The sequence below is a fragment of the Mytilus californianus genome, unplaced genomic scaffold, assembly GCF_021869535.1.
Source record: "Mytilus californianus isolate M0D057914Y unplaced genomic scaffold, xbMytCali1.0.p SCAF_9, whole genome shotgun sequence".
Lineage (NCBI taxonomy): Eukaryota > Metazoa > Mollusca > Bivalvia > Mytilida > Mytilidae > Mytilus > Mytilus californianus.
Window position 1 is genome coordinate 84,562,213 of NW_026262745.1, and position 25,065 is coordinate 84,587,277.

At 31.4% G+C, this 25,065-nt stretch overlaps 1 protein-coding gene across 1 annotated transcript; it reads right to left on the reverse strand.

Moving 5' to 3' along the window:
• Nucleotides 1-7,273: 7,273 nt before the first annotated feature.
• LOC127714114 (ribosome biogenesis protein SPATA5-like) lies at nt 7,274-24,895 on the reverse strand. The gene is made up of 15 exons (XM_052220090.1): nt 24,661-24,895; nt 22,363-22,636; nt 21,257-21,315; nt 20,226-20,753; nt 19,272-19,401; nt 18,425-18,481; nt 17,983-18,106; nt 17,229-17,366; nt 16,024-16,141; nt 15,215-15,357; nt 14,401-14,610; nt 13,434-13,567; nt 12,348-12,474; nt 11,318-11,482; nt 7,274-7,893 (listed from the first exon to the last, which is right to left on the reverse strand). Exons 1-15 carry the CDS (start codon nt 24,842-24,844, stop codon nt 7,717-7,719), a joined length of 2,568 nt encoding a protein of 855 aa, XP_052076050.1. The 5' UTR covers nt 24,845-24,895; the 3' UTR covers nt 7,274-7,716.
• Between the last annotated feature and the right edge of the window lie 170 nt (nt 24,896-25,065).

The following is a 25,065-nucleotide window of genomic DNA, read 5'->3' on the forward strand; positions in this document are numbered from 1 at the left end:
AACATTTTTATCATTTCTTTTTTCCTTGTTTCATGTAGTCTATATTTGACTAGACCTTCAATCCTAAAATTGACGGCATGGCATTCTTGAAATAAGGACTAAGAAGTGTTATATTACTGATACTAATATCTAAGAAAATTATTTGAACAACCCCATATTATATTATTACATAACACAAAATTTTAAAGTTGCACAAAATATTAGTATTCTCTTTAGGGAAGTCACACAAGGTTTCTTCCTATCGGGATCATAACATACCATGCATGCACGAATCTTTCGAGAATGAAACTTAATAACTTTATTATTGTAATTTGAATCTCAAATTAAAAAAATGACATTCTTCCGAGAAACCGGAGAGAAAACTGATAACTGAAAGATAAATTTCGTTTGTAATGTGGGAAAATAGTGTAAACACGCAGGTATCAAACTATGCAAAAAAGCGTTAACAAAAATACCGAACTCCAAGGTAAAATCAAAAAGGGGGAAGTCCATAAAGCCTGACAAAATCACACGCTCGACTTAATCAACCAACAGAACGAATTGAAAATAACTGTCATATTCATGAGAACATAGGTACAGGCATGTCCGAGGCAAAAGTTGGATTAAAACTGGTTTTGTATCCAGCTAAAACATTCACTTGTATGACAGTTGCATTATAAATAAAAACCAATATATCAAATTATATGTTGTATTGTTGATTTCGTATGCCAAAATATCCTTTTTTTGCACACTGGATGTAATTTATTTTTTCATTTTTAAAGGATGAAATATGTTTAAGACTTGATCTGGACCTTGGAAATTCAAAAACTATGATATATGGTAAATCCAGAAAAGCGCTTCGGATGCATGAACTTCCGCTCTTATGATCATTCATCATAGTATTGCAACCAATTCAGAACTATTTTTTTTAAAGAAACATTTAATCCAGTTCATTGTTAACAAAAAAATCCAGGTTATCCAAAACATGTTTCAACTGTCTTGCTTTGTTATAAACATTATTAGAGGGTGTTATTATCTTTTACAATTTCTCAAATGCACATTTCAATACATAAATTTTAAATATTAATATGTTAACAGTATGATATAAAAAGGAAAAGCACTTTTATTTTACAGAAATTTTCCGATAAGTGTAATAATAATGTAATCAATAACATTTCTAATTTGTGTTAATTAAAAAAAACTTATCAGATACCAGGCTTATAATTGTGTACTCCTGAATCAAATTTAATTGAGAAGGTCAGCATAGAATTGAAATGTAATTAATTAATTAGGCATGTAATTGACCACGGGTCATGTAGCTCTTCACATGTGTCGGTACTTATACATCATTGGCTTTGAGTGTTCCAGATGAAGATAAATTCGAACGAAAGAACGAATATTATATTCTCATAAACATAATGTTACAGAGAAATTAGCATACAATTATAATATATACTATTATAATAGTGCATGCGTAAACAAATAACAGTTCATTTATTTTATTCAGAAAAGCGCTTCTCATGCATCAAATTTAGCAAGAGTGATTTTTTTTTTCGTCTCCCTATAAGAAAATTTTCTTAACAAAACGCTTAAATTACAGTAAGTTGTTATAATTTAGAGACAATTACGCAAATGATTCATTATAAAATAAGGAGGTGTTGTATGATTGATAGGTTTTATATTTCAAATATAAGAAAACCAAAACAAACCGAATTCTGGAGCAACTTTAACAATTGTGTAAAATATAATTCAGGGTCGTTCAAATAGTATTGTATTCATGCAAACTTCCTTGTGCTTATGAATTTATAAGAAGTCTTATATTTCTTCGTCCTTTTATACAAAAGAAAGTGTCATGCGTTCAAATTTCTTAGGTTAAATGTCTCATTATTTATAGAAAACCCGAAACTAGGGAAAATAAACATGAAGAGAGGGTGAAATAATAGACATGCCTACAATGATTCTGCTGAGTTAAGAAATTGTCATCTTACTTAGAATTATTAAAATATGATCTTAAAAATATTCCCATTGGATAAAATATAAGTTTATATGTCAGTATATAGAATACAATTTTAGTACTAAGTAGTTGTTCGTCTACAAAACCAATACTTTATTATACTTTATATTATTTTACTTGTGGTAAATTAAGGTTTGCCTTGTAATAATCGATTAATTTGTGGTGTAACAATACAACATAAGAACAAAGTTTTATTGACATTTCAACTCTAGAAATAAGTTATTGGTTAAACCGAAATTTTAAAACAAAGTAATTGTGTTTAATAACAAAAATCGCATGTACAAATGTCAGACAACATATATTTCATACATTTACGAGAAATTATATATCGGAGAAATATGATTATAAGATTCGGATTTTTAAGATGCAAATCATGTCCAGAAATTCGCAATAGATGTGGATATGTAACATCATCAGAAATTGTTTAATTGCTGTCATGGTATTTACTCTTTCTCCCTGCTGAACTATTCTTTTTTGATATACACATTTTTATACTTATACTGTACTGAAACTAGTACAAAATTTTCAGAAAAATAAAGTCGTTCAATCTCATCTGAATTTAATTTGCTGGAAATTTATATATTCGTGACGATTGAACACATATCTGCTACCGACACAGAAGGTTATAATAATTTATGAGGATTCGTGGGTCCAGTTTCAACAATGCCATGTTTAAAGGGGCATTAGTTGTCAAATTCATGTTCACCGATTTGACTCAAATTCTCATATTTGATTTATAACATACTAAAACGTATATCCAAATTATAAAAAGTCTGAAATAAACAATTTACAATGCAAGGGCTCGATAAGATGTATCAGCATTTCGTGTGTGCTTTAGTCTAGACGCCATCTAATTATCCACCGAGGTGACCTCCGAAGACTGCCGACGGTCATATAACTCGATATAAACATAAATATAGATATAAATAGATAGCTCGTGCAATTAGATTTTTCTAGGTCCGTTTGATTTCATATTATAGGTTAAAAATATGTGTTAATCATCGTTTTTACCTGTATAAGAATGAGTTTTTTGTGGATCAATCAAACGGTTTACCCTTGTTTCACTTTCAATGTTGGCATTCATTTCCTTTTAATAACTGAACACGCCTAATTCATGCGTAACCCATCTCTAGCTAAAGGGTTAAATTGAAGGTCACATGAATACGGATTCAATGAGGTCGAATTATTCTCTTCCAAGTGAATAATTCATCAGCGATGTTTCTTAGTTTATTTTGACAAAATTGAACCAAACCTGCTGCTAAAAGCGAATTATTATTTCACTATTTCACTTCCATTAATGATTGAACAAAAAAATTATACTTTTTTTTTTTTATATATCTCGTAGCTTATGTCCCTTTAATTTACATTTTATTTTCTTAGATGAATCGGTTGTGGGTGGTTTGTGTGGTCAGTTGTACTGTCTTGTGTTTGTGGAAGGTCCTGTTATCACTTTAATGTACACTAATATGAATGTTATCCTTTAAATGTCATAATGAAATCGACTGATATAGATTATCAGCCCATATCGTCGAATAAAACAAATATATATATTTATTTTCGAAGTAAGTGCACTTTGGCAGATGAAGTAACAATACAACATGTGACAAATTTCATGGCAGGCGTTTTATGTTGTATTTATTTGCATAGTTTGATTTCAATATCGTCTCGCTATTTACTAAAAACTATATATAATGATGTTTATTTTGTTATGGAGAACACTGAACACATTTTTTTCAGTTGATGGTTCGAAAACCAGGAATTCATGATGATAAAAGCATCTATAGTACCAAGTTTACTGCATCAGATGCTTATTTTGAAAATTATTGTCTCGTCAGTGATACTCGAGGAAACACTCTTTGAATATCCTGAAACTAATACATTTTGTACAAACGTTGAAGACCTGTTAAAATCAAAAGTGACAAAAAGTAAAACCGAAAGTATTGCTTTTGTCAGTAATTCTTGTCTGTTTATGGACACATGCATATTCATTTATTTTTACATAAAAAATATCCCTAGTACTTGTCTTTTGGCGCAATGGTTTCAACAGCATATGAAACAAGTTCTGCAAATTTTGAAAAAAAAAACATTCTGAAAATTAAACAAGTAACGATACGCTTTAAATATTTTCGGAACGCATTGCAATATTTCAGGCAAGATTTTTCAGTTCTTACCAGGCGATCATCTTTAAATTCAAAATCCTTGTATTCCACCCAAGCTCCAAAATCAAATGGTCGTCCCTTTATTGATATTCCGAAAGTACATCTTGAAGATTAACATATGTGCTCATGCAATGTGCCAATTATCGTCATTCAAAATTCAATACTGGTTTCTAATGTTCCTATTTTTGATATTTCTCGTAAAAAATAATTTTGAAATAGCATGATGAGTGATGTATTCAAATCAGAATATGCTTACCCTGTTTATACACATTGTCTCATTACGTTTAGAGTTCAACCTGGGCTTTTTGGGTCTTTGAACTGATTTATGTAATTATACAACAATTTAGAGTTTTTACCAAAACTCACCTAAATTTTGCACTGGTTGGTCTAATGACAGGTTTGCTTAACAAAATGTGACGTTGAACGCTTTCTGTTGTGGCGCAGTAAAATATGGCAAAAGCAAACTCACAATTGGTGCATTCTTCCCTCATATTTTATATTTCTTATGTTCACCCATTCTACCATTCAACCATTTGTTATTATTTTTATATGCAACATACTTATGGAACAAGAAACTGTTTGCTTTAAGTTTATCAAGTTACAAACCCTTCCAGTTTATTTAATGTTTTTATATCAATGGATATGGAATAAACTTTTTTTTTAATATTCGTTCTGTCATGCTTTGATCGGTTTTTTTTTAATTTTTACAGTGTCTGTGGCCTTTTTGTTGATTACCTTGAATAAGGTAAAATTTTATTATTCCTCTTTTTATATTTATTCATCTGATCAATTCACGTGATAATTTCTAGAGATAGTGGGCAGTCTTTATAACAAACCCTGTCCACGATTTATCCTTTGATGAAAATTCCCTTCCAAGAAGGAAGAACCTTCAGGGAGCCTTTTGAAAAGTAAATAGCTACGTTTGCATAATATGTACTTTACAAATACTATGTTTTAAATACTGATAATATAACTAAATCATGTAGTCCTGCTTTAGTTCCAAAATTTCCTAGTACTTGGTGTGCACCACAAGGGTTAACTGGGGTAAAGAAATATGGTCATCTCTGACAATAAAACCCATGCTAATGAGGAATGTTGGTTTGGCTATGCTCGATGTATGAATATGCAATCACTTCAGCTCGTAATGGGGACAATTAAGTCCAATGCCTTGTGTAGGGAAATTCATTGTACTGGAACAAAATTCTAACTTGATCTATAACTTGTCATGTGTAAACTATTTAACAAATATTAAATCAATATCTTCAAGCATGACGAAAAAAAGTGTGGAAAACTGATTATTTGCGTGAATTTTCTAAGTCTGAGAACCATAACTCTGCAAAATAATCATCTGAACCGAACACAATTCGAAATAATCTGTAACTTGTCATGGTTAAACTAAATAACAAATATCAAATCAATATCTTCAAGCACGAAGAAAAAAAGTGTAGAAAACTGATTTGCCGAACTGATGGATGAACAGACAGACAGACAGATGGATGGAGTGCAAACCTATAGTCCCCTTCCACTTCATCGATAGGGGACTAATAACCCTTGCAACAACTCTTTGATGGTAGCAACTTTAAAGGAAGAAGAAAGGCACCAATACAGCTTCCCTCATTTTCCAGTGACATCCGAAATTCCAGCTCTTTATCTGGGTAGATTAAATTTGAAGAACCTTCCAACTGCAAAGATTGTTAATTTCTTTTCATCCTGATCGTTCATTTAATATTTCCCATTAAATATTAAACAATCAACTCAATCATTTAGTATTTTTTTACACAGACTATACAATACTTATTAAGTACTCATGAAATTTTACAGAAAAAGTACAGTAATATGTAAGTAATAAACAGAGCAGCATATGGTTAGTATCTGTAGACTAGTACAAAATGTATGCACAAAATAGGTACTTTGGAATTGTAGTAAAAACATAGTACTGTAAACTTAGGGTGCTACAGTCATTTGCAATTTTGAAAATTTTCTTAAAGAGTTTGGAATATTTATAATAAGTACTAAAACAGTTCATATGCAAAAGGAGCTAAGCATGCAATTAAATACAAAGGTTAAAAAAGGGAACTTTGTCAAAAAATTCATCAAAGATACCAGGCTTAAAACTTTGAATTCCAGACATGCGTTTTGTCTACAAAAGACTCATCAGTAACGCTTGAATCAAAAGTTAAAAGGGTCAAATAAAGTATGAAGTTAAAATGCAATCTTTCAAACAAATGTATCCCTTGTTGATTACCTTCAATAAGGTAAAATTTTATTTTTCCTCTTAGTGTTGTTCCGATGATCAGAATAAGTCAGAAATCATTTGGTTGGGCTTCGCGATGTCGATAATCAATTGGGATTTCGTTCAATCGATTGTCGTTGTAGTTTCTGGACTTTTAGCATATCAACTTCCGGTCCGTTTTTGGTTTACATTTTACATGCGCAGTCAAACAAATTGTAACAAAAATATAAGTAGATGACAATAACAATATCAAACATCCTATTATCAAAGACAGATTCCTTTCTTTATAAACTTGGATAAAGTATTGACTTAACAGATTGATCATATGTTATTTAAAAAAAAAACTTTTATGAAATACTTTCTTTCACTTCCGGTACTTGTTACTCAAGGGCGTACAACAAATCATTCTGATTTTCGACAATTAAAATAAATTTGTTGCTACATTAAAACGTGGTGCAAATTGCCTTTTAATAATGTTTCATCCATTTGTTGCGTTTTGTAAATTTTCTCGGTTTGTCCGCCATTTAAATATATATGAATCACGGTTTGGATATGGACCAAATATGAAAATATTCCGTATTCTTACAATTTTAAGTACAGACGCATGAATGACACAACTGACAGAAGAATAATGATCACAAAAGTGACAAATACACATTCGGAGAGTGATTCCACACGAATTAACAGACATTGATTGGATCCCCTTAGTTAAATATATATATTTCAATGCAAATGCATTGTTTTATTTATTGATTAATTTCAAATTGCTTAAAGTTAAATACTTTATATATCTTTTTTAAATGAGAAGCATTCACATTTTGATACAGCTATGTATTTGAAATTATAATGTGAGTGATACCATTAAAATTTAGAAATTTTAGTGTCATTGTTGGTAATTTGTTGTAATTATAAGACAAAATATGTTCAATCTGAATCTGGATTTTAATTGACTCACTGTTTAAATTGCTAAATAAAATATGAAAACAAAACAAAAGATCAAACATGAACATATAAAACTCTGCAATGATATGAAATATTTGCATTAGACATGTACAATGTGGCTGAATTCATGATTTTATATAACAAAAAGGGGGCAAGGTATAATGATGACTATAACCAATAGTGGGTTGGTTGCTGTCAACCGATAGTAATAGATAATTGGTTGGTAATTTCAACCGATTATCCAACACTAATTCCTCTTTTTATATTTATTCATCTGAACAATTCACATGAGATTATTGAGAATTTTCCTTGGAGTTCGGTATTTTTGTTGTTTTACTTTTTATTAAATACTGTACAGTATAAAAGTCTAATAACAAATTATTTTTATCTTATATAGAATTTATTCCACTTTTTGTTTGATAGTCATTATAACATTTAATAAGCTCAGAATCTATTCTAGGTGTCACAACTGTCAGCGCATCACTAAAATGTTTTAATTTCACATGCTTTGCATCAATGTTTTCTTGTAAAGCACTCATGGCTGCTTCATGGCACACAGCACAGATCTGTAAAAGAAAAAGGTTTTATAAGCTATTAAGGACATGTAACTAAAAATTCTCATGAATTAGAAAAACTATGGGTAGACAGAGCTCACAAATTCAATTCCTGCTCTCTTATTTGTATAGGGAAATTGTAAAAAAAAAAATAGATATTGAAATATAGAATAAAAGAAAACTAACAGTGACAGTGTTACATAAGATATATCCTCGAAAAAATATTTTTGAAATAAGATCATTCTTGAAGGAGCTGCAGGTACAAGATGTGATCCCAAAAAAACTAAACTGTAAGTCTTAATTATTCTCTCAACTTTGTTTCATATAAATAAGGATGGTGCTTTAAAATCTGAATTTATGTCACTTTTAAATGATACAAGTAGATTTTTTCTATCATCATAATTTATGATATTGTACAATGAGAATCAAATCAGACATCCTGTAACATTGGACTACCTGAAAGACTTCAAAATCATCACTTGAGCATAAAATCATCTCTTGAGCATAAAATCATCCCTTGAGCATACAATAATGTTAAAAGAAACATTCCTTTTGTATGGGTCTTATAAATACTTCATCAATTTCTTCTTTAATTTTGTGTTAAAATTCTACATTTATTTACAATTACGTTACTTTCAAGCAAGTTTTTAGCAAGTGATTTTATTGATTATATATTATACTTTGCCAAAATGAAGATTTTTGCTTTTTTCAAAAATATAATAAAAAGTATGGGTCACCGTGCTATTTTCCAAGCTATGAGTCAGTGAAAATTGCCTAAATTTGGTTAGATTGTTCATGAAAAAACACATTTATGTGCATAAAAAAAAATCTATGAGATAGAATTTTGAAATAAATTGTGAGAAGATAGGTTTTATAATATGTTTTAAGAAAATAAAAAGAAAAAATGGTGTCACCAAACTTGTTTTCTTGCTACAAGTAAAAATGAAAGAACCTTAGTGAGCGCGCTCACATACCCCACGTCCCCACATTGTCATTGGAGAAATAAAATAAGTGTAAGAAAAAAAAATTGAATCATAATTTCCTGTCAATATGCACATCTACATAGTATGTCCTTATTATCTACACAGTTTCATGAAATTCTGTTGTGTGGTTTGAGAGGTGTTGCAATGACAAAAGGTTGCAGTAGTATATTGGGCAAAAAAGTTCAAAGGGGCGTAACTCCTGGAAAAAAATCGTTATTTCCTGTCAATATGCACATCTACGTAGTATGTCCTTATTATCTGAAAAGGTTTCATGAAATTCTGTTGTGTGGTTTGAGAGGAGTTGCGATGACAAAAGGTTGCAGTAGTATATTGGGCAAATAAGTTCAAAGGGGCGTAACTCCTGGAAAAAAAATTGAATCGTGTTTTCCTATCGATATGCACATCTACATAGTATGTCCTTATTATCTGAAAAGGTTTCATGAAATTCTATTGTGTGATTTGAGAGGAGTTGCGATGACAAACTGTTGCAGTAGTATATTGGGCAAATAAGTTCAAAGGGGCATAACTCCTGGGAAAAAAATTGAATCATAATTTCCTGTCGATATGCACATCTACGTAGTATGTCCTTATTATCTGGAAAGGTTTCATTAAATTCTGTTGTGTGGTTTGAGAGGAGTTGCGATGACAAACTGTTGCAGTAGTACATTAAAGTAAATAAGTTCAAAGGGGCGCAACTCCTAGAAAAAAAATTGAATCGTAATTTCCTGTTGATATGCACAACTACATAGTATGTACTTATTATCTAAAAAGGTTTCGTGAAATTCTGTTGTGTGGTTTGAGAGGAGTTGCGATGACAAGAAATAGGACTGACGGACGGACAGACAGACGGACAGACGGGTCATAAACATTATACCCTCTGCAACTTGTTGCGTGGGGTATAATTAAAAATTTCCCTATCAGTCCAGTATATAAATTTTACTAAAAGAGTTATCTCCCCTTAAATGGTTTATTTAATAAAATTGATTCTAAAAACACAAAATTTGATATTTGTTTAAATATTTTGAGTTATACAATAAATCACCAAGTTTTCTTTATATAAATAAACAGTCGAACCAATAAATTGCAATTCTGTCTCCAAATTTGCAGATTTGGGCAAATATCTAGACCGATTTTGTACTGGGATTGTACAATAAAAAATGGCAGTATACCATGAATCTGACTTAAGCTGTCTCACAATGAAAGAACCTTAGTGAGCGCGCTCACATACTCCACGTCCCCACATTGTCATTGGAGAAATAAAATAAGTGTAAGAAAAAAAAATAGTATCAGAAAAAAAAATTGAATCATAATTTCCTGTCAATATGCACATCTACATAGTATGTCCTTATTATCTACACAGTTTCATGAAATTCTGTTGTGTGGTTTGAGAGGAGTTGCGATGACAAAAGGTTGCAGTAGTATATTGGGCAAATAAGTTCAAAGGGGCGCAACTCCTGAAAAAAAATTGAATCGTAATTTCCTGTCGATATGCACATCTACGTAGTATGTCCTTATTATCTGAAAAGGTTTCATGAAATTCTGTTGTGTCGTTTGAGAGGATTTGCGATGACAAAAGGTTGCAGTAGTATATTGGGCAAATAAGTTCAAAGGGGCGTAACTCCTGGGAAAAAAATTGAATCGTAATTTCCTGTCGATATGCACATCTACGTAGTGTGTCCTTATTATCTGAAAAGGTTTCATGAAATTCTGTTGTGTGGTTTGAGAGGAGTTGCGATGACAAAAGGTTGCAGTAGTATATTGGGCAAATAAGTTCAAAGGGGCGTAACTCCTGGAAAAAAAATTGAATCGTAATTTCCTGTCGATATGCACATCTACGTAGTATGTCCTTATTATCTGAACAGGTTTCATGAAATTCTGTTGTGTGGTTTGAGAGGAATTGCGATGACAAACTGTTGCAGTAGTACATTAAAGTAAATAAGTTCGAAGTGGCGCAACTCCTAGAAAAAGAATTGAATCGTAATTTCCTGTCGATATGCACAACTACATAGTATGTACTTATTATCTAAAAAGGTTTCGTGAAATTCTGTTGTGTGGTTTGAGAGGAGTTGCGATGACAAGAAACAGGACTGACGGACTGACAGACTGACAGACAGACAGATGGACGGAAGGACGGGTCAAAAACATTATACCCTCCGCAACTCGTTGCGTGGGGTATAATAAGGCTGTTACACAACTTGATAAAATGTCTTAAAACAATGGGTTCCTCTTGTGGAGCAGGCACCGTTTACCATTCGGAAGCATCTGAGTTCATCCCTGGTTTTGATTGGGGTTTGTGTAGCTCAATTTTTGATTTAATGTGGTTTTTTTGGTTAAGTTATTGTTATTTGTCTTTTCAGTGTTTTTTTATTTTTTGGCCATGGTATTGTCTGTTTTGATCACATGATTAATGATTTCCCCCTTGGTATCCTCCCTATCTTTTCATTTCTAATTACCTCCGCTCCAGAATATCCATCTGTTTTCTGTACAATCCAATCAATGTCAACAGAACTCTCCACTGGCATTTTACAGAGATTAATTCTCAATATTTCATGTCTTGTTTTTTCATTAGGCAAAGGTACATACAGAATCCTGTCTAATCGACCTGGTCTCATTAAAGCCTACAAAATGATAAAAACAAGAAATATATCCAGGCCAGAAAAGATGACTGAAAAATGTTTATTATACATTTAGCATTGATGGGTTGTATGCCCTTTAGAAATGACTTATAAAAAATTGTTTTACATCCCGATTTGGCTACATAAAATTATCTCCTTGTTTAAAAGATAAATTCCAGTGTGTTGAATAGAAGTTCTTGGTTAAAAGTTTGAAGCATGTCAAATCTCACATGTAAAACAAGTATTCAATTTCCTATTAACTTTCCTGGAGTTAAAGATATGATGATGTGTATATAGTCAAAGAATATGGTGGTTTAATTTTTCCCTCCCACTCTGCCAGATGAATGTCTCTCAGGATGAAAAGTAAGGACCAAGGATTTTTGCCTGTGGAGTGCCTGGTGTACTCCAAAATGTATTTAAACATGCAACTTTACACAAAGTAATCCTTAGCAGGTGCAGTTCATTTAAGTTTTAGTAATATTCAGATTCAGTGATTGGTTGTAGCTGCATAACATAAGGAATATAAATATACTGTAAATTCAGAAATTATTGCGTGCATTTATTATTGCGATTTTGTCATTTTAGACTAAAATGCGATTTTAATTTTTGCGATATTGAGAAAAATCCTGTTTAATTCATATAAAAAATTTCAAAATGCGAGTTTAAATTATTGCGATTATAACCCTGTCGCATTTTTCGCAATAATAAAAACATCGCAATAATTTTTGAATTTACAGTAACTCTAAGCACATACATTACAATGGTTATGATTCATAGATATCAATCTCTAAAGCATCACCTTTTCTATCATGTCATGTTATAGCAGCTACAATAGTGACATCTTTTAACCTTTCAACTTTAACCTCACCTTGTCAATCATATCAGGTCTATTTGTTGCAGCTACAATAGTGACATCTTTTAACCTTTCAACTCCATCAATCTCTGTCAATAACTGAGCCAGGACTCTATCCCCAACATTACTGCTGCCACCAGAGCTAAAACATATTAATATTCTTAACACTAAAGAAAGAACAAAACAGTCTAATGAACATGTACAAAGACCTGATCATAATCCAATATTACACTTAACATGAATGATTGTGCAAAACCCATGTCTTTTTTCTTTACAGAGTATTAGTGATTGATTGTTGTTTGCTCAACATCCAGTGCCAAATATTTCATGCATGACAGACTGAGAGTAACCCTATTTCTATTCCCCAGTCACCCTTGAGGTGCAGAGTATCAATATTTCTTATTCATTAGTTAATTTAGTGGAATCATCATCCAATATCCTCAAAAATTCCTTTAAATCAAATATCTTTAAAATACACATCCTTATATAATATCTTCTGTCATATCTTTTGTCCTAATATGACATATTTGCTGTAGAATGTTATGTTAACAGAAATCTTTCAATTAATCCTTATACATTGCGGAATACCTTTAAACAATAAGCCTAGTGATATACAGACTTTTTCTCTTCTTATTCAGTGGTCGTCGTTGGTTCATGTCTGTCATATTTTTTTTTTGTAAATTGTATTGTATAAATTAGGTCATTGGTTTTCTCGTTTAAATTGTTTCACATTTTTCATGTCAGGGCCTTTTATAGCTGACTATATATATATATAGTATGGGTTTTTGTCATTGTTGAAAGCTGTACGGTGACCTGCATTTGCTTCTATTTGTGTCATTTTGAACTCTGGTGGATAGTTGTGTCATTGGCAATCATACCCCATCTCTTTATCTTTATTTTATTTGTATAGATAAAGTAGTGTTACACAAAAAAAAACACAAAATTAAAGTGTTAAATGGGACAAATCAAATATCCCATATGTGTAAGTCTTGAAAACAATGATAACTGTCAATTTTCCTTCAATTATTTCACAGCAGAAAACCCACAAGGATTATCTCTGGTCATCTTCCTTTACAAATCTGTAAAAAACACCCTTATTACCTCCCCCTTTCTACAGCCAAGGCATCAATTTCATCAAAGAATACAATAGATGGTGCTGCTGCTCTTGCCTTTCTGAACACTTCTCTTACTGCTCTTTCTGATTCTCCAACCCACTTGTTAAACAGCTCAGGTCCCTGTACAAATAAAAATAATAAGTTCAAACTTCAAAGATGACTTATTTCAAAAAGTTCAAATAGAGGGACCAATTTTGTAAATTTGAAGAACTATAATTTTGCAACTGCCTAAACAAAAGGTGATTGAAGATGGCATGTAATTTATAGGTCCTTTTACATGTATCAATCTCCAACTGATCAGAACTTTTTATGATTTATCAAATTTGTAGAATTATCAGTTTTAAATGTTATGATTTCAAAAAGTTGATCTTAGCCATTTTTTGTCTGTTCCCTTAAGGACATTTTCTTTTGTTGCTGTCACTATTCTTTTTTTTTTTAACCAAACAGTGGAATCCTAAAGAAAATATAAATATTGATTTCCAGTAACAGTGGCCATGTTTCATTGGTTGACACTATCATACTTGATTTCATGGTTTTAACAAATTTCAAATACAAGCCAGTTAAAAATTTGTTTGTGCTTGAATTCTTAAACTCACAGATCACCTTTACCCATAAGATCAATGAAACTTAGCACCCCATATAAATAAATATATATTTAAAGTTGGCATAATACAAAAACAAATTGGTAAAACATAAGCTCTACTGAGCTTTTGACAGATATAGTTAGGGCTATTCCATTAAAATGTATGTGGGAGGATAGGAAGGGAAGTTCAATTATTGAATGTGGGTCATGGGTCTTTTTTCAGTATGCCTCTATTACCATTATGCAAAATTATCTAAAAAATGGTTCTTGGTTGTAGGGATATTTTGAAAGTCCCTTCCTACTCTCCCACATACATTTTAATGGAATAGCCCTTATGAATCCACAGTATAATAAGAAGTTTGAAAATTACCTTAATTGCAATAAAATTCAGTCCACTTTCTGTCGCTAAGGCTTTAGCAATCATGGTTTTAGAACAACCTGGAGGACCATACATCAATATACCACGTGGTGGACTAATTCCCATTCTCTGGAAGGCCTCAGGATGTAACAGTGGCCATTCTACTGCTTGTTTCAACTTTAATTTAATTTCTTCTTGTCCTCCAATGTCACTCCAAAGGACCTTAATTAAAAATTGTTGTTTTGAATTAAATATGATAAAACAAATAACAAATTTGACGGACAGCACTTGACTGGTCCATATACACTGATCTGTAAGTCAATTCATATTCAAAACAAATATTAAAATAAATATTCTGTTTATGTGTCTATTTTTAATACTGACCTGCAACATAATTATAGATTATCGTTGGTCATCTCAACAAGATTGATTTTTCTCGCTTGAGCCGGTACGGCGAAAATGAGAAAAGCGATTGAGTTGAGATGACCAATGATAATCTGTTTATCGCTATTTTACCTATGATGACGTTGTTAATTTCATTGACAACGGCACGTGCCCCCTTAGTTTCTAGCGATAATTTTTCATATCATGTGCTGAAAAAGGAAATTACCAGTCAGTAAGATCAAAGAAAAACTTCGTAAAATAGCGATAATATCCTTTATTCCTATTTTTAGCAAAATATTTCTTAAGATCTTTAAAGATGATGATCATTATTTTTACTTTTTAAATTAGTTTTATTTCAAGAATCGATAAAAATACAGAAGCCTGTAGTGTACATTTGAAATTATTGATATAAATTCTTAATTACAGATATTTGCAATAATACCTGAGGAATCTCTAACTGTACTTCTCTCATACCACTAGGCTGAACCATTGTCATGGCAACAGACATATCATCTTTATTCACACTAACAGACACCATTTGATTCCCACCATTCTTGAGAGTTCTCTTCAAAGAGTTCAAACTAGCTGTTGTTTAACAGAAAATAAATCAAAATAAACATAGAAAAAAATCAGTGTCAAACATAAAAATACTGTCAACCAGACCTGAAAATCGTTTTCATGGTACAACTCAACATCATAAAGTTACTCACCAAATATCAAATCATTTTGTAATACAGAAACAATACTTTACAAGTCAAAAATGGATGAACTGACTGATGGACAGAGAAAAGGACAGATGGATGGATGAGCAAGGTCAATCAGGTCATTGCAGTATGTGACTTCATGAGTGGGGTTATGATACTAAATCAATCCTAAAGAATCGTAAAAATAGACTTCTTAAGAACCTTAATGACTATGGATGATTTTGTGTTTCCTGTTGATTTAAAGATTATTTTTTTGTTATTACATTATTAATATAAAAATTCTAAGTAGTCTTTTGCCTTTCAACATTTTTGTAATTAAACTCAATTATAAAGCTGGAAATTTCTGTTTTTTCTATTTACTTCTCACCATTGCTCTCCACTGAAGTGAACTAGTATTTATACCACTATGCTTCCCAACAAAGGAAATAATTCATATTACATAAGTTGTAATTTTAATATCAAATTTTGGCTTCCAGAAGTGAGTTTTTAGAATGTCCTATAACCATGTGCTATGTCTACAAACAACCAACCTTTGACCTCCACATACCTTGTTGACAAACACTAGCAAGGTCTGCTCCAACAAACCCATGTGCTTTATCTGCTATTTTCAGTATGCTTTCTTTCTCTAAACTATTTGGCACTTTCTGCAACAACTTCTGTAAAATCTGCAACATAAAATGAAATTTCATCTGAAAAAGAAAACTTGATGAGGTAATATCTTATCCCCTGTCTTTTTTCTATCTTTTCTTTCTTGGTCTTTCTCTTTAAGGGCCAATAAAAAAATATATATGGAGGTTGGATGGCACTTGAATTATTTTTGTATAGGTGAGAGCAGATAACAAAGTTAAGAATTATGTGGTTAAGTATGCAAAGTAAAATGTAACTGTATGGGTGATGGTCATTATAAAAAAAGTACCTTCCATCCCCCACCCCCTACTCATATTGGTTTTTTTTCTGAAATAGCCCTAATCCCTATTATGTGTTTTTGTTTTTTTTATACCTGTGCTTTCCTTTTTTTATCATAAATGAATGTCACATTGATTACTGGGTGGTTAACAATTGGCAATCAATCAATCTTTGATTAGAATTAGCGCTATTCCATTAAATGAACATGGACAGGTAGGAAGGAAAGTTGTCAGTTATATATGGTTGTATGGTTATTTGATGTATGAACAGAATGGTGGTTGTGGGAGTGTTTTCTGAAGTTTTTGTGTTTTTCAAATAATAAAAGTTTTTTTTTCAGCCAGGTTAAGAAAACTTCTTCACACAAGACCTGGTTTGTTTATCAGGTTTTTTTTCTTTCTTTGAATTATATTTTTCTTTTAATTGCGAACCAAATGAAACTTTTCCACAGAGTCATCTCCTCTTGGTCAAGGTATTTTTAAAGGTCCCAGTGAATAAACTACACAGAGAACAATAGCTATTGTATTTATTCAATGGGACAATAGAACTGACAAAAGTTAAAATAGATTGACCAAAAGGTAATGACTCTGTGGAAAAGTTTCAATTAGTTCGCAACAGTTATAAATACCAAAAGTCACTATTACTTTCAATCATTTAAAATGGTAAATTTCAGTATACAATAAGTATTATATCAACACTAAAATATAGATATTATCAACCTGACGTTTGCAGTTTTTCTAAGCATGACTAAGTATAGCAGACAATTCATAATTAGTCTTGTTTAAAAAAAGGCTTTATCCTAGCATCCCTTTATGTTTAAAACACAGTAAATACAGAATCAAAACCTGCCTCTCGTCTATCCTGTGATGTTGGAACTCCTACTTCAATTTCTTTATCAAATCTACCAGGGCGCCTCAATGCTGGATCAATCTGATCTGGTACACAACATGCAGCTAAAACCATAATAACTTTATCTTCCCTCTGGTTCTAAAACATGTTAAATTCAATAAGAAACCAATCATCGGTATCATTTGCTTTTTACACTTTAGAATAATAAGAGATAAACAATAACAAATCTAACTCCAAAATGAATCATGCCACAACTAAAAGCTAGTTATTATTACAGCAGTCCCCCATTCATTAGGCAGTCAATTGAGAAGAGGAAAGTGCTTAATTAATAAATTAATAAAAAGGGGGTGTGGTTTAAATCTTGGAGATTTTTGTCATAGACCTTTGCTGAATGTGAGTAAAAAGTCATATAAGAGGAGTGATCTCCCTTTGAAAGGAGCCTGATAGAAACAAGACTGAATTTTCTTAGTAAAAACTTTTTTTTTAAATTAGGGGAGGCTGGCTTGATTCCAAACATTTGGTCGTCTATAGTCCATGTTTTTGCATTTTCTGTACTTTGTAAACCATAATTCCGGTTTTTTCCAAAAAAGTCTCCCATCTTCTATTGTGTCCCTTTATTCTAAATTTGTGAAATTTTTGTCATAGCACAAGTTTTTGTCCTTTTTCAGTCTTTTCTAAAAACTATTAAAATATAGAAATTAAGCAATATCAAGCTGCATAATTTAATGAAAAAGAAAGAAAATTTTTTACTAACCTGACTTATCCCATCCATCAATGTTAACATGGTGGCTACCAGTCTTTTCTGGGAGTCATTTTGTGTTTTATCTCGACTTGGTAAAATAGAATCTACATCATCCATAACTATAATAGATGGCGCTCTGCAAAACATTAGGAATATTTGAAAATAAGAATTCTGGGTTAAATATTCACTGACACTTTGACCTTAACAAACATACCAAAATTCATTATGACTTTTTCAAATTTTATAAAGACTATGCAACCCACAACAACATATACACCGTTCACTTTAGTTGACTGACAGAATATGAGACAGTAGTACCTTTTTTTTTTAATGTGGTTCTCTTTATTGAGAAGACCACATTAAAGAGTCTTAGCTATCAAACATTAAAAAAGTCTCTCTGGGCATGTCCAATACTATTTTAAACTAATAAAACACAACAAACAAAATATTCTACCTTTCTTCTGCTTCCATGAATATATTCCTCAGTTTTAGTTCTGATTCACCAAAAAATCTGAAATAAAGTATGCAGAAATGAGGATGAATAATTTGATAACATATCCCTCTGTATAAACCACAAATTCCATTACAATATCATAGACACTAAAATTATTAAAATTTATTTTATAGATTGATTGAACTTTCTTTTGCAGAACACACTGACATTGAAATTTTAGGAATTTGATTTATTCAGTGTTCAGTGCAAGCTTACTTGTAATATTCAGAAAATAAAAGTGGACATTAAAACTATTTAAATAGAAATATGAAGGTGGTTGTGTTTTGACCATACACATTTGCATTATACATTTGGGAAAATTCAATGGATGGATTGGGTTGAAAAGTATCTTCCAATATAAAATAAAATGCTTCGCTGAGCGCAGCTTGATACGACCGCAGAGGTTGAACCCTGAACAGTAAAATTTCATAGAGATCCATTCACTTAAACTAAAGTTATTTTCTGGAAACCAAATGTGTCTTCAGATGATGACGATATAGAAGCCGAAGACAACAACGCCGAAGACAACACCATAGCATTATACTAACCCCAAAAAAATTTTGCGGTTGTATAAAAAGGAGATGTGGTATGATTGCCAATGTGTCAACTATCCACCAAAGTTCAAATGAAGTGGATGTAAGCAATTATAGACAACCATACGGCCAAGTTCCTTAGTTTCATACTGGAGCAGCCCTTAACTGAATGTTTATTTCTTACGGAAAAGAAGGGATATGCTGTATCAGCTTTGAGCACTTTTATTTCATATGCCCCTTCAAAACTGGAACCCTGTATTCTATTAAATACTTACTTGCTAATGACATCCGAAGAGGATACACTAATTATATGTGCTTGAACCTCATTGGTTACAGCTTTAATCAACAATGACTTCCCCGTCCCTGATGGACCATATATCAACACTCCTCTTGGTGGAGGTATTCCTAAAACAAAAAAATATATTTTTTATTTAAATAGTCCATATTTTCTATGATATTTAAAAGATATTAAACTTCAAATTCAACTGGTTCCAGTTGTCTTGACCCCAGCAATTTTTTTTAAATTGCAAGTAGCTTTGTGACTTTTTTTAACTTTATGATATAAATTAATCAGGTCTTTTTCGTTAAGACTTTATTTGAGGATCAATATGAATTATATGTTCAGTATTAAACAAGAGCACATATGTGCAAAGCATACCCCGACTTGCAATCCAAAGTATTGCAATACAGGAAGTACATGAAGTAGGTGTCTGACAAATCTGAAAAGAAATTGTTTTGTTAAAATTAGGCCATTAGTTTTTTCAATTGAATTGCTTCATATTTTTCTTGTCATGGCCTTTTATAGCAGACCATACAGTATGAGTTTTTCTCATTGTTGAAGTCTGTACAGTTGCCTATAATTGCTTACATCCACATAATTTGAACTTTTGTGGATAGTTGTCTCATTGGCAATCATACCATATCTCCTAATTTTTATACATATGCTACAACTCATCATTGTTTAGAATTGCTGCAAAATTTTAATAGCTTTAGTGTTATTTTTAAATTTGGTATTGCTTAAAAAGTTATGCAATTTGACTTCTGAGAGTGTGAGAACACTTGTAGCAGGTTATTAAATGTCAACCTCTTTTGTTACCAAGTATTTTTGGGTGTCTTAGAAAATTTTTCAGAATTAACAGGGTAAAATAAATATCTGTGACAAGCCCAGGTACAAAAGATTTTGACAAGTACCTGATATCCCATTTGAAAATTAAAATTTATTGTATTACCAAATGATTTAAACAGTTCTGGTTTTGCTAGAGGAAGCTGAATCATTTCCCTCAAAATTTTAATCTGAGATTTCAGTCCTCCTATCCAATCAAATGTCACTTTGTCTTTTATATCTTTTTCTTCAATCTGTTCATCTTGTAAAATCATCAGTCTTGTTTGTGAGGCTATTTTTGCAAACTGTTCATCCATCTTTAAATTCTGTTTGCCAGGAGGCTCTGGAGTTTTAAACATGTCTATATTCCTTTGTTTAGATTTTGGAGTACTTGATATTGGCGAAGAATCATTAAAACTTTGATTTTCAGATGATAAAGATCTGTCAGAGCTTGAAGGTGTACAAGGTGATTTTAATGATGTGTCACATGACATGTCAGACATATTTATTCTGGAAAGGTCATGTGATATTTCATCAACATTTGATTGGTTCAGATTTTGAGTTCTTTGTATGGTTAGATCTGTCACTACAAACTGATACATTTGTCCATAATAACTAATGTTTATTCTATTTCCTATTTTGAAACACTTTCCATCTGTAAAAAACGAATAGCATGTAGATAGGTCAGAAGACACAAGCAGACAATTAAGCTACAAATATTGTATAGTTTTATTTCTTAAGTTGCAATGAAAAACCGATAATTGAAAGGTGTGGTCAAGACATTGTTGATGAATTTGTATAAAAAGTAATGAAAATGTTTAAAAAAGATATAGGTCAATGCATTTTGTACTTAATTCAAATTAAAAAAAAGTTCTTGGTCATGTTATTAAGAGAATAATTATTTAAGAATATAAATAGTGAAAAATATTCAACTCAAGACCAAACAACACTGACGAATAACTAATGAGCTGCGTATTCAGAATTAATGTGTTCACTCGTTGAACAATTTGGTTACTCGTTGAAAATTTTTCTATACTTGCAATATCGTACAATTATTTTGCTGTCACAGGAGATAATAACATCCTGTTTTCACAGCCTTTTTCATCATGAATAATACATCATTATGTGTGATACTGACACTAAATGGTAAATACTCACATAGCTTATTTCTGACAAAATCTTGAAAGCAACTTTCCTCTGGCGGAAACCCATCAGTGCTGTATTGAAATGTACAAACTGATTGAATAATTAATCAATTAATACTAAATACACAAAATGATCAACTATTTGGTTTGCATCTTATATCAATACTATACTTCACTAGCTTATTCAATGTCCTAAATCTGCAGGCAGATCATTTGTTTATATATTCAGTTAATATAGACACATTATTAACAGTAATGGTGGCATGCATGGCACCATTTTCGAAGGAGCATTAGAGGTGTCTCATTCTAAATTCCTAAGTAATTAATGACAAAATTAAAAATTCCAGTGAAAAATTCAATCAACTTTAAATGTCAAAGAAATTGGAACCAAATATTATCTTAAATAATCTAAATATATACATACTTTTTTTTATAATAAACAAACTTAAATGTTTTTAGAGGGTGGGTAAAGGCAAATTTTGGGAAATGATAAATGACTATGCATATGATAAACAATTTATGACCCATATATAATTGCCATGGTAAAGTCTTTACCATTTAATGTTGAACACTATCAAAAGACAAAAATTCAAGATTTATTAAACTTGCTTATTGTTGCAATCAATGGGAGATAACTCTGAATAATTGCAGAAGAATTTTATTCCACACATGATTAAATTAAAAAAATATATTGATACTGACTTTTCACAAAGAATAATGTTGATAATACATGATTCAATTTCAAAATGTCTCCCTGTTATAGTGTACATGTATAATCACTTAAATAAACTCTAAGAAATAGTAAATCACTCTGTTCAACTGTTAATCACTTAACATGCTTAAGACAACAAATAAACATAATGTTCATTTCTTACAAAATAAATTTTCTGGTGTACAGGTTACATTGGTTAATTGTTTGTGTCTTACAAAATAAATTTTCTGGCGTACACGTTACATTTGTTAATTGTTCATTTCTTACAATATAAGTTTTCTAGTGTATACTACAAATGTATAGGAAACATTTGTTAATTGTTAATGTGTTAGTACTCTTACAAAATTAATTTTCTGGTGAACAGGTAACAATTGTTAATTGTTCATGTCTTACAAAATAAATGTTACCTCTGCTTCAAGCATATCTCTGAAGCTGTAGGTAGTCCGTAATTTAATGGCTCTACTGTTATTTTTCCACCAGATTCTTTCTCCAGCAACTTCATTAAATCATCTGGCACCCCTACTGATGTCTGGGCCATGGAAGTTGAAGGCCAGGCTACACTGACATAATGACTGTCCAATAAGCATGGTCGTCCAATGGCAAGCCCACTATATTTCATTGTACTGGGATGAACAACAGTAACATTGTCACTTAAATCATGAGGTAAACCAAGCTTCCCAACTGAAACAAAGCAAACAAATTTCTGTAAATCCTGTTAATCATGTTAATATTGATCATGTTGAAGATAAAAAAATGAATATGAATCTTTTTAACTCATCATAGATACAAGGCTTAAATGTTGTACACCAGACACACGTTTTGTCTACAGAAGACTCATCAGTGACACTCAAATAAAAAAAGTTAAGGATTGACTGTTTTAAAAAAGAATAGAAAAAGGAAAAGAAATAAAAGTTAAAACGTTTTGACATTCAAGTACAATGTATATCAAGTATGCTATATATGATGGCAGTAATCTCCCCAGGCTGTTTAACGTTGCAGTGCATTATTTAGCACCTAAAGCATTTCAATGCTGTGCTATAGAACTTACAGCAGTGCTATCCAATTAAATCAATGATAATTGCTCATGAAATCATTTCCAAGCTTTTTTACCCTTTCACTGACCACAACTTTGTGTTCCACTTTTGATGCCTCTACGATTATTTTATTATTTTTAGTGTTTTCAAGTAAACTGTTGAATCTTCATTGCTTCAGAAATGCATTCAATTTGTCCAGGCCAGGGAGTCATAAGTAGCCTGTCTTTGACAATAACTTTGCATCGCTTATCATGGTTCATTGTCAGTTTAGAGGAGACAATAGACACATTCAATAAATGCACACTTTATAAACCTTCAAATTCTTGGTAAGCTAAATTGAAGCATGCTATAACTAAATGTGTAAATAATTACAAAAACTTTTAATCATCTGTCATCATGGTCATTTATGAAACAAGGAATATTTTTTTTTTTCAAGCAGATCTAATACCATGTTTACTTTGAATCTAATCCAATTTGCTCAATTTTACATTTAATTTGAAATTTATTTAATAGTTGAACTGCTTAATTTAAAAAAAAAAAAATCCAACAAAACTGTCATGGACACTTATGATTTTCATTTTATTGTCTGATAGTTGTCTTTTTTCAAGTGTTTGTGTGCTAGAAAGTAATGAAAAAAGGAATACCTTGCAGGTTCTAAGCAAATTCAGCATTCAAACTCAAGATTTGATATCCCACATGTTATCCCTACACTCCTCCCCAATGATAATTAAGTGTTGATCTACTGTCATAGAAATAAAAACCTCTCCTTGTCCAAGTATTTAATTTAATCCTTTACATACATGTAAGAGCAAAACATTTAAAGACAATTTTGAATACTTGGGAAAATGATATAAAATTGACTTGTATGCTGACTTGTTGATGTTATTTGCTTTGTGTTGTTGGGTATTTGGTTCATTATAGTATACCTAGTACTTCCATTATTCATACTTTTAAAAGAGAAGTGCATGTTTATCTAGCTGCAGAACCATAGCTCTTATGATCCAGTGTCATATTTTTTTGACAATGTGCAGACCATCTTTGGCCATCATTGGTCTGCACAAATCAGAAAATATCCTAAGGACCATTAGTTTATAGAGTTAGTTTCACAGCTAATGTTTATTATACAGTACACACCAGGTGATCCAGTCAAAAATTTCCCTTTCTGGTGTCCATTCACAATGAAACAGGGTTATATTGGTGATTGGACTTGAAATCACTTGTATTTATGACCCTGTAATATATTACCTACATAGAATACACAGAAAGATATTTTAGATTTACTCATCCACAATCATTAGCATTCATTGAGAACATTCACCCTGAATGTACTGTATATGAATAAAAAGAATTAAGGGCTAGATGTAAATGAGGCAGCAATTCCAATGACACAAGTTAGCTACAAAGAACTTTTAGGGCTTATAATGAGTTCAGCTTTGGACACAATAAATAAAAGCCCCCTAAAATACTAATTACTTTCCGTATTGTGAGTCCTGGGCGATTTTCGGATTTGGTTGCCCATAAATGAGTCGTTCCAGATTCAGAATCACAAAAAGGATTACCCTAAGTTACGGGCCCTAAAATCATTTTATTTAAAAATAAAAGAATATTTTCCATGTATATGTGAAGCCCTAGATGCTTATTTTCAATGGCACAAAAACTAATGATGATAACCTTCTAATGCATTCAATGGGGAGATTAATGCACTGAGTTTGTTTCCAATGATGCTGCAACCTATGTAATTTTTTTGCAAATCACATTCCTTGGGATGCTTTTCAGTGTCTTTATGAAAAATCAAGTGTTTGCATTTCACACACTGAAGCCATTCTTGTTTCTGCTGTTTTGACTTCGGGGGCATTTCACTTTGCCCACGTGTTTCTGTTTACAAATACTACTGGTTACTTTCGACCGTTTCTTTAACCGGGGACCTGTTGAAAAATAGTTGTTACTCTCTACATAACTAAAATAATAATTATCTATTTATCTTTATTATTCAAATATGTAATAGAACTTTATGCAATTATTTTAATTCTTTCAAAAAACAATAAGTTATATATTTTGGTATGATTTTTGGTTATT